The 12,428-nt window shown below is 36.9% G+C and overlaps 1 protein-coding gene across 1 annotated transcript in view; it reads left to right on the forward strand.

Annotated features, from left to right (window-relative positions):
- Nucleotides 1–12,428, forward strand: part of TG (thyroglobulin) — a 352,924-nt gene that overhangs the window by 158,101 nt on the left and 182,395 nt on the right. The window contains exon 35 of the mRNA XM_031947228.1: nt 7,681–7,743. Within this exon, the coding sequence (XP_031803088.1) occupies nt 7,681–7,743 (63 nt within the window). The remainder of the gene's footprint in view (nt 1–7,680; nt 7,744–12,428) is intronic.

Raw genomic sequence — 12,428 nt, forward strand, 5'->3', positions numbered from 1 at the left:
CTCCTTTTTGAATTTGCCAAGTTGTATTGTTAGAATGTGCCATGTACATTCAGTATGACTTTTCATTATGGCCCCAAAAGCCAATTCTTCCAGCATGAAATTAGTTTTTTTTGTTGGGCTATTTGGGGTTTTATTGAGGACTTTGCTTCCTTCTCTTTGTGCTGTTCTAGGAGCCAAACAAGCCAAAACAAACCAAAAACAGTTTCTGCTCTCAAGGAGCTTACATTCTGGAAAGGGAAACAACACATAAATAATTATTTGCATGCACATATATACAGACTAAATAGAATAAAATCTCAGAGAGGAAAGCACTAGCAACTGTGTATCCATGTGTGTTTCAGAATTAAAATTTGTCAAGCTCAGTGCTTGACCTGCAGGTGATCATCCTTTACACACAGCCTTTTAATCTGAGCTGGATTTCTTTTCTTGCAGAGTCTCAAATTATTTTGGGTAAAGAAGACTTGGTCTATGTAATTAGATGATCTCAGTGGGAGGCTAGGGGTGGTAGAAAGAATGTTCCATTTATAGCTTCCCTCCTTTTACTCACTGAAATAAAGGAAAAAAATTATTTCTTGAGAATCATGTAGTGTAGAATAGGGTTTGTTTCTTAAGCTTTTTCTACTTGCAATCCTTATTTGCCTGAGAAATATACAGATATATATATATATATATATATATATATATATATATATGCACCCTGAGCATATAAGTATATAAAACAGGTATACAAATCAAACATTTACTGAAAATAAATCATAGTTTCATGACTTTCACATTCAGTTACACAAGTCATATGGGGTCACCACCCATATTTTAAGAAGATTTGGACTAGAAGATTAGCTACTCATTGATCTCTTCTTGCTCAGAGAGTAGTAGTAAGAACTAGAATACCACTAGAATATTGATAAAAAAAACCTGAGTGGAGAGTCAGATGACCAGATCCAAATTCTAGCTCTTTTATTTATTTCCTTTGTATAATTCTAGACCCCTGTTTCCTAATTGTTAAAATAAACAGCTTGAATAAGATGGTTTTTAAGGCTCCTTCTAGTTCTAAATCCTTTCTATGTTCTTTTTAGTTTTGTTGTTTTGTTTTTGTTTCCTAAATTGAGACTTGACATCTCTTTATACTGTATCTGAAAGCTTTCCTTCTTTTCTTTTTTTCTTTTTTTTTTTTTTTTGTCCTGAGTTTTTATAAGAAATAACCAGGTGAAATCTGATCTGCAAAAAGGAGTTAGGTCAGAAATGCTCACTGGGATGTGTGGGTGGAGGGGGAGAGAGAAGGGGCTACAATAGGAGGGAGCAATCAGACCAAGACATTACATCATCTCAGTAGGACTTGCCAAAAGCCTTCCCAAGGTGCTCACTATCCCCGCTATCATTGCACCCAGGAGCATTCTCTTTCATCCTGTTTTATATAACTGCTACATTAACAGAATGTTCTCTGTGGGGTCGGGATGGATGAAATAGGGCCATGTATGGGAACAGTGAGGGCAGAGACAGGAAAGTTCCAAATGGAGACATTTAGACGAGTACCTTGAGATTTCCACCTTCACAAAACTCATGAGATCTTTGAACACTATGAGAGCTAGTCCTCCCATTGTGAAAAGTTCTCAAATGTGGTGTTGATAATTGAATGGAATGCTTAATAGCCTTAGATCTTAGATCTTAGAAAGGTAATTTCATTTCTTTGAGCCTTAGTTTCTTCATATGTAAAATGAGAGGATACTATGCAATGGACAAGAAAACTAAAGCACAGAAAGATCAAATAGCTTGCCTAATGTTACACAGATGATATATAGCAGAGCCAAATTTCACACCCAGGTCCTTTGCCCTAACTAGAACAGTGAATAAAGAGGTAGGCTTGAAGTTAGGAAGGCCTGAGTTCAAATCCTGATTCAGATACTTACTAGTTGGGAAAGTTCCTTCACATCTGTCTGCCTCAGTTTCCTCAATTATAAAGTGGGAATGATAATGATGAGTTTCATGAGAGAAATTGGCACCAAATGATGGTATTAGGTAGCAATCAATTCACATGTGAAGAATCCACAAGGACTTTTTTCCTTTCCAAAAGGTACATTTGTTTAAAAGAGGATATGGACAAAATAAAAGGTAAAATAGACATCAAGAGTGGTAAATATGAAATAGATTTGGGAGAGCATATAGTTATCAAGAAAAGGTTTTTTTTTAAACAATTAACAATGGAAAAGACAAGTTCCCTGGTAGAATTCACAATTAACCAGGAGAAAGAGAAAACACCATGAGGTAGGAGTATATCATTGACTGGCAGACTAAATCCATAGGGGAGCTTAGCACCCTAAAAGAGTGTTAAGAAGAATTACAAATTATAAGAAGAAGAATGATATCATGAGTTATAAAGAAGGAGGGATGGAAGAAAAATACCACAAAGAAGAGTGCAGTAGCAGACTAATCCAAAAGGGATTCAAAAAAGATAGCATAGCCATGGACAGATTTATAGGGGAATATTAACTTCAAGGGTTTGACATCATAACTTGGCTTTCTGATTGGGTACAGTAAAGTGGAATCAACCAAGACCTCCACAATGGTGGGACTATAAGGCTAGGCTGGTCCCCATCAGTGCCTTTCCCTGCTTGCTTCAGTGAGTAACCTTATTACTATTTTAGTGACCTCATCAATAGCATCTACTTCCCAAGGTGCGAGCATCAAATGAGATATTTGTAAGGTGTTTAGCACAATTTTTAGGTCACATTAGACTTAATAAATTTAATAAATGCTTATTTCCTTCAAATTCTGATTCAACTCTAGTGAAAGGCAACATGGTTAGGAGAAGAATTACCAGATTAAAATCAGAAAAACTGCTTTTTAATTCTGTCCTTTCTACTTTACTACCTGACTGACATTAAACACATTATTAAGCTTCTTTTTGCTTTGGTTTCTTTATCTACAAAATAAAGAAATTGAACTAGATTTTGTCTGGGGCTTCTGGCAGTTCTAGATCTTACTATTTCCTTTGGGGGGAGTGAAGTAATACTTGAACTGGGGTTGAAGACTAAGTAGAGAAGATATAGAAAGGTAGAAAAGGAAGGTAAAAAAAATTTCTCAGGTAAGTCAAGGAGAATAAGCAAAGAATAGAATGTAAGAATTTTGTGTTTTGTAACCTCAGTGCCTTGCGCATAGTGACTAACTGATGAATGAAAGAAAATGAGAGAGGAGAGAGGAAAAAAGAGGAAAGGAAGGACAAGCAATTAGAGAACACTTGAATTTTAGTCAAAGAGAGTCTGGATAAGAAGTTTAAATCTACAAGAGATTTTAGGGAGGTCCCATCTTTGTCATTTTTTAGATAAGGAAATTGAGAACCCAAAAAGTATAAGTGACTATCCAGATTCACACAGATAAGGAAACCTGGATTTGAACTCAGGCCCTGACTCGAATTCTAGTGTTCTTTTTATTCTACCATGCTGCCTTACTAGAGGCTGTCTGCTTTTTGCTTGCTGAAGGACAACAGGAAGTTTCAGATGGCTCTGGAATTTGACTAAAGACCGAGGCAAAGCCGAACAAAAATTCATGCAAATGAAGGTATTTTCAGAACCCTTTCCCACTTAAGACAATCACTCTGCAGGTGTGCCCCCAAACTGTGAGAACTAAGAAGGGTAAGGTTCTCAAAGTTCAGGGGACTAGAATGAAGGCACAATAAAAATGTGAAGAGTGGCTTTTGTGGTGGGAAAATGCTGAAATTCTTCTGACTTCAATGGGTTAGGGATTGTCTGCACTTTGAAGATTGGAACTCAGTTCATTGAGCCTGCAGCTGTGTGTTGGCTGGAACGGAAGTACCACATTAGCTTTTTAAGTAGGAAATGTAAAATGTAAAATGTTTCTAGAAAGGGCCAATGGTCTATCAACTTCCTCTTCCTAAGCAGCATATATTCAATAAACATTCTTAACTGGGACATGATGAGCCTGTCCCATAATCTTGTCTATTGCTGAGCTGTATCTGTGACCCTGTGGACCATACTGTCCATGGGGCTTTCTTGGCCAAGACACAGGAGTGATGTGCATTTCCTTCTGGATTAAGGCAGACAGAAGTTAAGTGACTTGCTCAGCTAATAGCTTCTGAGGCTGAATTTCAACTCAGGCCTTCCCAGTGCTCTATCCACTGAACCACCAACTGTCTGGAGCCACCAGCTTAATATTACCTGTATACTAAACACATTTACTTAATTTTCTATTGCAAATGGATTTATCATTCAGCTGAAAGAGTTGTCTCCACTTTACCACTCCACTTCTCTTTCTACTCTCTCCAAAGTTACCATTCATTTCTAACATGCCAAATATAATAGTCTTTTCTCAGTTCTTTTCCTTCTTGATTTCTCCATAACATTCAACACTGCTGACCATCCTCCTCTCCTCTCTGATTTTCATGATGCCAGTCTCTCTTGGTTATACATGTCTGACTACTCTGTCAGCCTCTTTCGCAAGATCATAGGCCATGTTATAGACACTAACTGTGGGTGTACCCCCACACTTCTGTTCTCAGAGCTCTTTTATTTTATCTCCATGTGTGTGTCAGACAGAGAAGTGAGTGACCACCATATGATAAAATAGCTGGACATATCTCTAGGAGTGAAATGAAGATTTATTATACATTCTCCCAAGAAGCAGGTAGCCCTCCAGTCAAACAAGCAATCAAATGGTGTGATGTAATATTACTCTGTGTCCCCAGATCTTTGTGGAGGGGGGCCTGGGAAATTTCTAAAAATGATCCCTACCTACTTCAATCTCAATCTCCCAGCTCTGAGAAAGTTACCTGGCTTCCACAGGAAACTCCCACTTACAACTGATCTGGGAATCGGGTGACTTTCTCACCCCTCAACAGGGGGAAGTGCCTTATAGAGATAGAACAGCAAATTAAATAGTCCCCAATGCAAAAAAAATCCCTCCCACCGCTGACCCTTATTCTCAATGGCTGAAGGAATGGGTTTTACATCCATCCCAGGAAATTGAGCTTTGGCCAATAAGAGTACAGCTGCCCATATTTGGTTTAGGTTGAGGTAGCAAGCAAATGTTGTCCTGGAAAAATAGCAGGAAGGGGAGATAGGTATGTCCTAATGAGTGTTATTCAAGCCTAACCCAATTTTGGGGTTGGTGAAGCCTTACTCAATTTTCATAACTGTCTAAGAGAGCTCAGGCCATCTCATTCATCTACACTCTTTTTCTCTTGGTTGACTACATCCCATTAGATTAAAAGATAACTGCAGATAACTGTAAAATATAGAGAAGAGTAAACTATCTATTTATCTATTATCCATCCTTCCATTTTTCTATTTACCTACCTATCTACTTATTCACTATCTATCCATCCACTTATCTGTCTATTTATCTATCTAATTATCTATTTTTACATGGCTTTTCTCCCAAGTTCCAGTCTGGCATCACTGACTCTTAGACATTTCCAAACTGATATCCAACTTAGAATGTCCAAAACAGAACTTCTTGTCTTTCCAAAGCCCAATCTTCTTAATTTCTTTGCTTTTGTTTAAGTCACCAAAATCCTTCCCATTACCAAAGTTCACAAACTCAGAGTCAACTCCTTATTCTTACTCCTTAGTCATCCTTACCCCCTTTATCCAATTACTTGTCAAATCTTTACCAATCCTACCTCCACATTTTTGGCCTTATTAATCTTCTATACACTTACCTGATAAATTCCCTAACTCAGATGATCATCACCTCTCTCCCAGATGATTACCATAGCCTCTTAACTGGTATCCCCATCTACATTCTCTCTCTTCTTAAATTTGTCCTTCACTTAACTGCCAAAGGAATATTCCTAAAATATAAGGCTATGATATTATCATAAAAAACTCCAAATACCTCATTGGACGAAGCCATTAGTGGAGAATGATAGAGTCATTAGATAGAAAATTCTTGAGAAGCATTTCTATTTTATGCTCTCATCCCCCAGAAGAACTGGACTTAAATTATGCTAGCCTCAAATAGCAGACTTTTAAAAAGTCTTTTAATCACCCATTTTCAATCTTTGTCTCCCTTCCCTTTTTCTACCTTAGATGCAGTTGCCAGATTTATCTTCTTTGGGGAAGAAAGTATCACTCCACTATTCAAAACCTATTAATGGTTCTCCATTACTTATTGAATAAAGATAAAGCTGCCTGAGCCTGTCACTAAAAAAAGTCCTTTACAATTTGATTCAATTGTTCCTTTTCAGTCTTATCTTAACACTACTCTTTTTTCACATACTCTGTATTTCAAGATCCTTCACTTTGTCCCAAACAGGTCTCTGTTGTGGATATAGCTTAAAAATCCAACTCAAATATCACTTCCCCCACTAAGGTCCCTTAAGTTCCCCCTGCTGGAAGCAATTTTTTCCTCATCTAATATTGCAGCACTTTTTATCCCTGTTATGCAATTTTCTTATTCTAACTTTTCTATATTTTTCTCTTGACTTAAACTTATCACCTAATGAAGGGAACTATCTTATTTATATTTGTATATACTGCAGCATTTACCCTTGTACTTTAGACATAGTACATATGTTGCTGTTGCTCAGGTGTCTTTAAGTTGTTTCCAACTCTTTATGACTCTTTTTGGGATTTTCTTGGCAAATACATTGGAATAGTTTGACATTTCCTTCTTCAGTTCACTTTTTTTTTTAACAAAGATAACAGTTACACATGTTTAAATGCCTTTCCCAGTGTCACACAGCTAATAAATATCTGACATTCGATTTGAAATTGGATCTTTATTCACTGTTCTGCTTTGGTGCTTTATAGTATTACAGCCAATATTTGCTGAAGCAGTCAGGCAATCCACAAAGTTAGTGTTTCAATGTCCTCTTCTTGAACATACACAGCCTTAAAATTCACAATCTGGAATTTCACTCTACAGATTAATCAAAATAATTCCTGGGTAAATTAAGCCTAGCTATTCTTTGCCTTGTCTCACAAGTAAAGGAGAAAACTAGGTATTATGGAGAGATTCACAAGATCCTATCTATTCAGTGGGGAAATAATTGGGACAATTATAGTGCCTGACAATCCAACTTATAAACACAAGGAGAGATGAGAAAGACGGTGACTTAGTACAAGTCAATATTCCTAAGGAAAAAATATTCTAATGATTATACATGACTAACTTCACATCAGAAGAATGATACTAATATGTTTATATATGCTGAATCTAAGAGAATTTCTTCAGGCAATAATACCATATGTTCTATGTGGCTTAATTTCAGTTCATTCAATTTCTACTAAGTTCTTAGTTAGACTGAATCAACTGGGAATTGTTTGCAACTAGTTTAAACTTTCATTGATGGATTCCATAAAGATTCTTAGGAAAGATTCTTAGGAAACTTGCACTCGGTTTATACTTTTGACTCTCTGAATGTTTCTATAACTCAATCAAAGAGTTATTCTCAGCTGATAAACTTATCAAAGTGTAAAGCATCTTGCTAGTTATATTAATTAAGATTTCAGGTTTGAGACATCTCTCTTACATCTTAAAGATCGAGACTGATATTCATTTACCTCACTATTACTCCTGTGTGCCTAAGTAGAAACAAGTCTTTCAGCTGTTATGGCCAAAAAAGTTTACCAAATGCTGAAATACTCCTGCTAATGGGAGGGGAACAACAAAAGCTTTCTACCAGTCTACTAAAAAAAACACTTTCTCTTTTCTTTCATTTAGTTTTTCAGAATGATGTTCCTACTGCATGTCCACCTGCTCTTCTCTCTCCCCTTGTAGAGGAAGGTAAGTAGTATCAAACCCTTTGAAAGTCTCCTGCTCACCAAATGTGCCATACTCTTATTAAACCTGAACGATCTTTAAATACTAAATATTTACCTATGGCTTTTTGTCAATCAACCTCATGAAATCCACTTTGAGTAATGATGAATAAGAATGCACTTGAACGATGTTTTCACATATTATTACTGTTCATTTACTGCAGTATTTCAGAAGATGACATGAGTTCTGTGGTGTGGATTCTCTCTATAGAGATGAGTGGATTGTCATTTCTCTATGCTTTAATAGAATCTAATATTTAAATTATTGTGACATATGGACATATATAAAGATACATATTTGTATATATGTGTGTATGTATATATGTTTATTTATACACATATATGTGTATAGCTATATATTTCATATATACATATACATATAACTTTGTACATATGCACATATTCCCTAATAGGCATTCTAATGTTTTGCTCCTTTGAGCTTTTAGGTTGGTCCCTAGATAAGAGAGAAATATCATTAAGCTTATCCTGGGGAACATTCCAGTGTGATGGGGCCTTCCAGGGTTTGTGCCATGTTGGTATAGCCTTCCAGACTTCAGAAGCCCTTCCAGGCCATGATGACACATTGTAATGGGAATATTGTTCTCTCTGATTAAGTTAAAGGAATACTGTTCTCTCTCTGAAGTGTAAATCAATATAAGACAGATCCAACTCAGACCCCATCCCAGAGGGCTTAGTTGCAGAAACTCTCAAATAATCTTGAAACAATCTTAGAAGATGAGCTAAACTAGTACCACCTGGGATTTTCTTTGTTCTACCATTTTATTGAATTGAAATTTTTTTTTTAAACTACCTGACACAATAATGAATTTTTGTATTGTGGGCAAGGGGATAACAAAGTGGAGCCTTGTTTATGGTACAGTGATAAAATTATTGTCCAAAGGGACAGAGGATCTGAGTTCAAAAACACCTATGTGTTTGTGGGGCAAATTACTTACTCTCTCTAGGTTTCTGTTTATTCTATGACTTATGAGCTTTCTTTGATTTTACATCTATGAACTCTCTGGAAGAATTTTCTTGCTCCCTAAAATGGAGTATTCCTCACATCAAAGATCCATTGGGATGATATCTTCTATTCTAGCAGTGTTTTTACAGGTGAGGAATCAAGGCTCCCAGGCAAGATTGGACAGGATATAAATGCATAAAGAATGCTATATCTTTGTAAAAATTTGCACTTTCTTTTTGAGCAAATATTCTCTCCAGTTTACCTAATAATACTTTGTTTTTAACTTCAGCATATTTCAAATAGGAAAAGGGAAGAAAGGTTTTCTCCATGCTAGAAGAAATAAGAGAATCTGACCACTTCATATTCAGCCTCTAATAAGGCAATGTAGAGAGGTAGAAAGAACACTGACTTGGGAATGAGATAGACCATGTTCAAATCTCAACTACACAGAGAAGAGAGATGATAAATCTTTAAGTATAACCAGATGCAAGGATTGGAGGGGCAAGGGTTGATAGTATACGGAAATCACCTTCAAGTTTAATTTGCATTATTAGCATGTTGTCATAATTCTGAAAATTTAGCCATCAACTTTCATTGTCTAGTTAAAGTTGGCTTTAGTATATCCCTTCTTTAGAAGACATATAAAAGGCACTATGAAGTGCCTTTTGAAGTTTTGAATGATCAAAACTATTTGATCCATTAACCTTTTGGAAATTCTTATACAAATTAACACCTTTGAATCTGAGCACTGAAAGTTCTTGTTATAATGTAAATTTTATTCTGGAGGGAGTAGTAGTAAGCCATTATCTGCCACTAATAGTACAAATGCTTTAGTTCTTATAAATTCGGGAGATTTTCTTAAGCCCTATCTTTGTCCCTGAGATAAAGATAAATTAAAAAAAAAAAAAGGGGGGAAGCAAAGAAGGAAGCTAAGGAAACCCTGAATCCAAACCTTACCAATTTTAGAATTTTGTGTTACTATTTATTTCTAAATAAGGAATGAAGCTTGGAGAGAGAGAGAGAGAGAGAGAGAGAGAGAGAGAGAGAGAGAGAGAATGAGAAGGGAGGGAAGGAGAGAGGGAGGAAGGAAAGAAGGAAGAAAGGGAGGGAGGGAGGGAGGGAAGGAGGAAGGGAGGGAAGAAGGAAGGAAGGAAGGAAGGAAGGAAGGAAGGAAGGAAGGAAGGAAGGAAGGAAGGAAGGGAGGGAGGGAGGAAGGAAGGAAAAAATTCAGGAGGTAGGGAAGGAGGAAAAGGAGAGCAGGAAGAAGGGAAGGAGGGAAGAAGGAAAGAAGGGGAGAAGGAAAGAGAGAGAGAGAGAGAGAGAGAGAGAATGAGAATTAAAAATTAGTGTCAGATATATTCAGTAAAGGCTGAGCTGCAACCCAAAATCAGAAATAATAATACTGCCATCTCCTACTACCCTTTAAATGTATAATCCCCAATATAACAACGTACTTAAAATGGGCTCTGTTAGGAAAAAGTATATGTAATATATTTACATACATTCCCATAGAGATAGGAAAGGAATAAACATTTGCATAGTGTTTACTATATGTCAGGTACTGTATTAAGCACTTTACAAATATTATCTCGTATGATCCTCACAATAATCCTTCAAAGTTAGGTATGTTATTATCTCTGTTGTACTGTTAAGGTAATTGAAACAAACAATTAAATGATTTGCCTAGGATCTCAATTACTTAGTGCCTGAGGTTATTATATTTGAATCCATCTCTTCCTGAGTTACTGCATCACCTCATTAAACTTTAGAATTAATTTAGTACAATTCCCTTCATTTTTACAAGAAACTGAGGTCTTCAAATTTGCCTAAATTCACATAAAAAAAAGAAACACAACCAATATTCTAATCCAACTTTCTTTGTTACTAAGCAGAGTCAAATTGGGGCAGGGGAATATTAAATGTTATCAGTGTGGGAGAGAGATTAGGGTGGCAAGATTGAAACTATGGTGTTATTCCAGACAAGTAAAAATGATGACTTGATCCTAGATGGTATAAATATTGAGGGAAGTGGCTTTGTTTAGCTTAGGCAATTCACAGCCTCTCCAGACCTTAGTTTCCTGACACAAATGAGTATGGCCCTCATTGCCTGAAAGGCCAGGCAGGTTAGATTTCACCCCAACCCCAGAGTTCTCTGATACTCTTAAAAGGGGTTTAAAGGTTTAAAGCTCTCTATGCATAACTCCAGACCCTCACTTACAGTGTATCTCCCAAGTATAGCAGTGATTCCTTGCATTCCAGGTCTATTTAGTCACTAGGGGATTAACTATTACAAAGAAATATTTATTCCAAAAATATAATCACAAATATACAAACTTATTCCCCCAGTGTATGGGAGGCACAATACTTCTCTTCCCTTGTACCTCAGTCTGAATAGGAGGAATGCTGGAAGTGGATGGGAGGAGTATGGGGCCATATCTTAACAATCTAAAGTGGACAGTCCCAGTTTTAAGTCACAAACCACTCCTTGGGGTCAAGTACCCAGAATCTTGACTTCTAGAGGCTTCCATGACAGATTGGCTGGATCCTCCATCCCATCTGTAATCCAATCAATGACTTGAACTCTAGTCCCATCAGGATCATCCCAGTACCTGAAATTGAGGATAAACAATATAGAACAGGAACTAACATCTCCAGGTCCATTTCTTAGATCAGACCTGGAGTAAAAGAAGGAGAGCAGGGAAAGGAAGTCCTTTTCCTCTCACTGGTTTAATCCATGGCTTTTGTACTTTGAGTGAATTGGGATCTTTATTTTGAGAGCCATAAACAGAGCAACTAGCTCAGTTTTGTAAGTTTTAAAGATGAAGGCAGCCAATCAATGGGGACTAGCCCTACCTATGTTCTAGGGGATACAGAAGCCACCATGTTGCTAATCTGTTCCAAAGTCTTTTCAGGGCAATTCCATGTTTGATGATCTAGACAGGCCCAGATAAGCCCAGGTTAATGTAAAATATGGGGTTGGAATAGATGGCCTCTAAGGTCTCTCCCAGTTTTAAATGTGTGGTCCTATAATTCTGTGTTCTCCCTCCTTCATTTTTGCAGAAAAGACTGGTCTAATTACCATTTGTAAAATAGTTTCTTCATAAGGTCATTGTGGTAAGCCATGGCCCTCAAGAAAAAGCTACATTTATCCCATATGCCCAGATGCATAGTAATGCCTACAAGTCCCACAAAACGTGACTAAATACTACCTCTGAATAGTATCAAAAATTTGCCAAGATAAGCTTTACTGGATGCCAACACTGTCAATCTCGGAGAATGACCCTGGTTTTGGAAGCAGAATTATCTTGGGCATTGATATAAAATCTGCTTCAGGTTAAATTGAACATCTAAAGGACAACTATCAGCTCCTCACTCTACTTGTGGTGAAGATGTATGCATCAGATTTCCAGAAATTACAAGGAAAGTTTTAATTACCAGCTGAGGAAATTGTGCTAGGATACCTTCCAAAATTTGTGATTATAGAGCCAGACCATTGCCCACTGTAAGAGGACATTATTTTTAACTTAGTGTTATCACTAAGTTGACCCAGGGTCTTAGCACTCTTGTTCCTATCAAAGCAAATCCACTTGAACCATTAAAAACAGTTTATGAGGCAATGTGCCATGTTAGATGGAATGTTGACCTTGGAATCAGGAAGACCTGCCTGAGAAACTTAATAACTGTAT

The sequence above is a fragment of the Sarcophilus harrisii genome, chromosome 1, assembly GCF_902635505.1.
Source record: "Sarcophilus harrisii chromosome 1, mSarHar1.11, whole genome shotgun sequence".
NCBI lineage: Eukaryota > Metazoa > Chordata > Mammalia > Dasyuromorphia > Dasyuridae > Sarcophilus > Sarcophilus harrisii.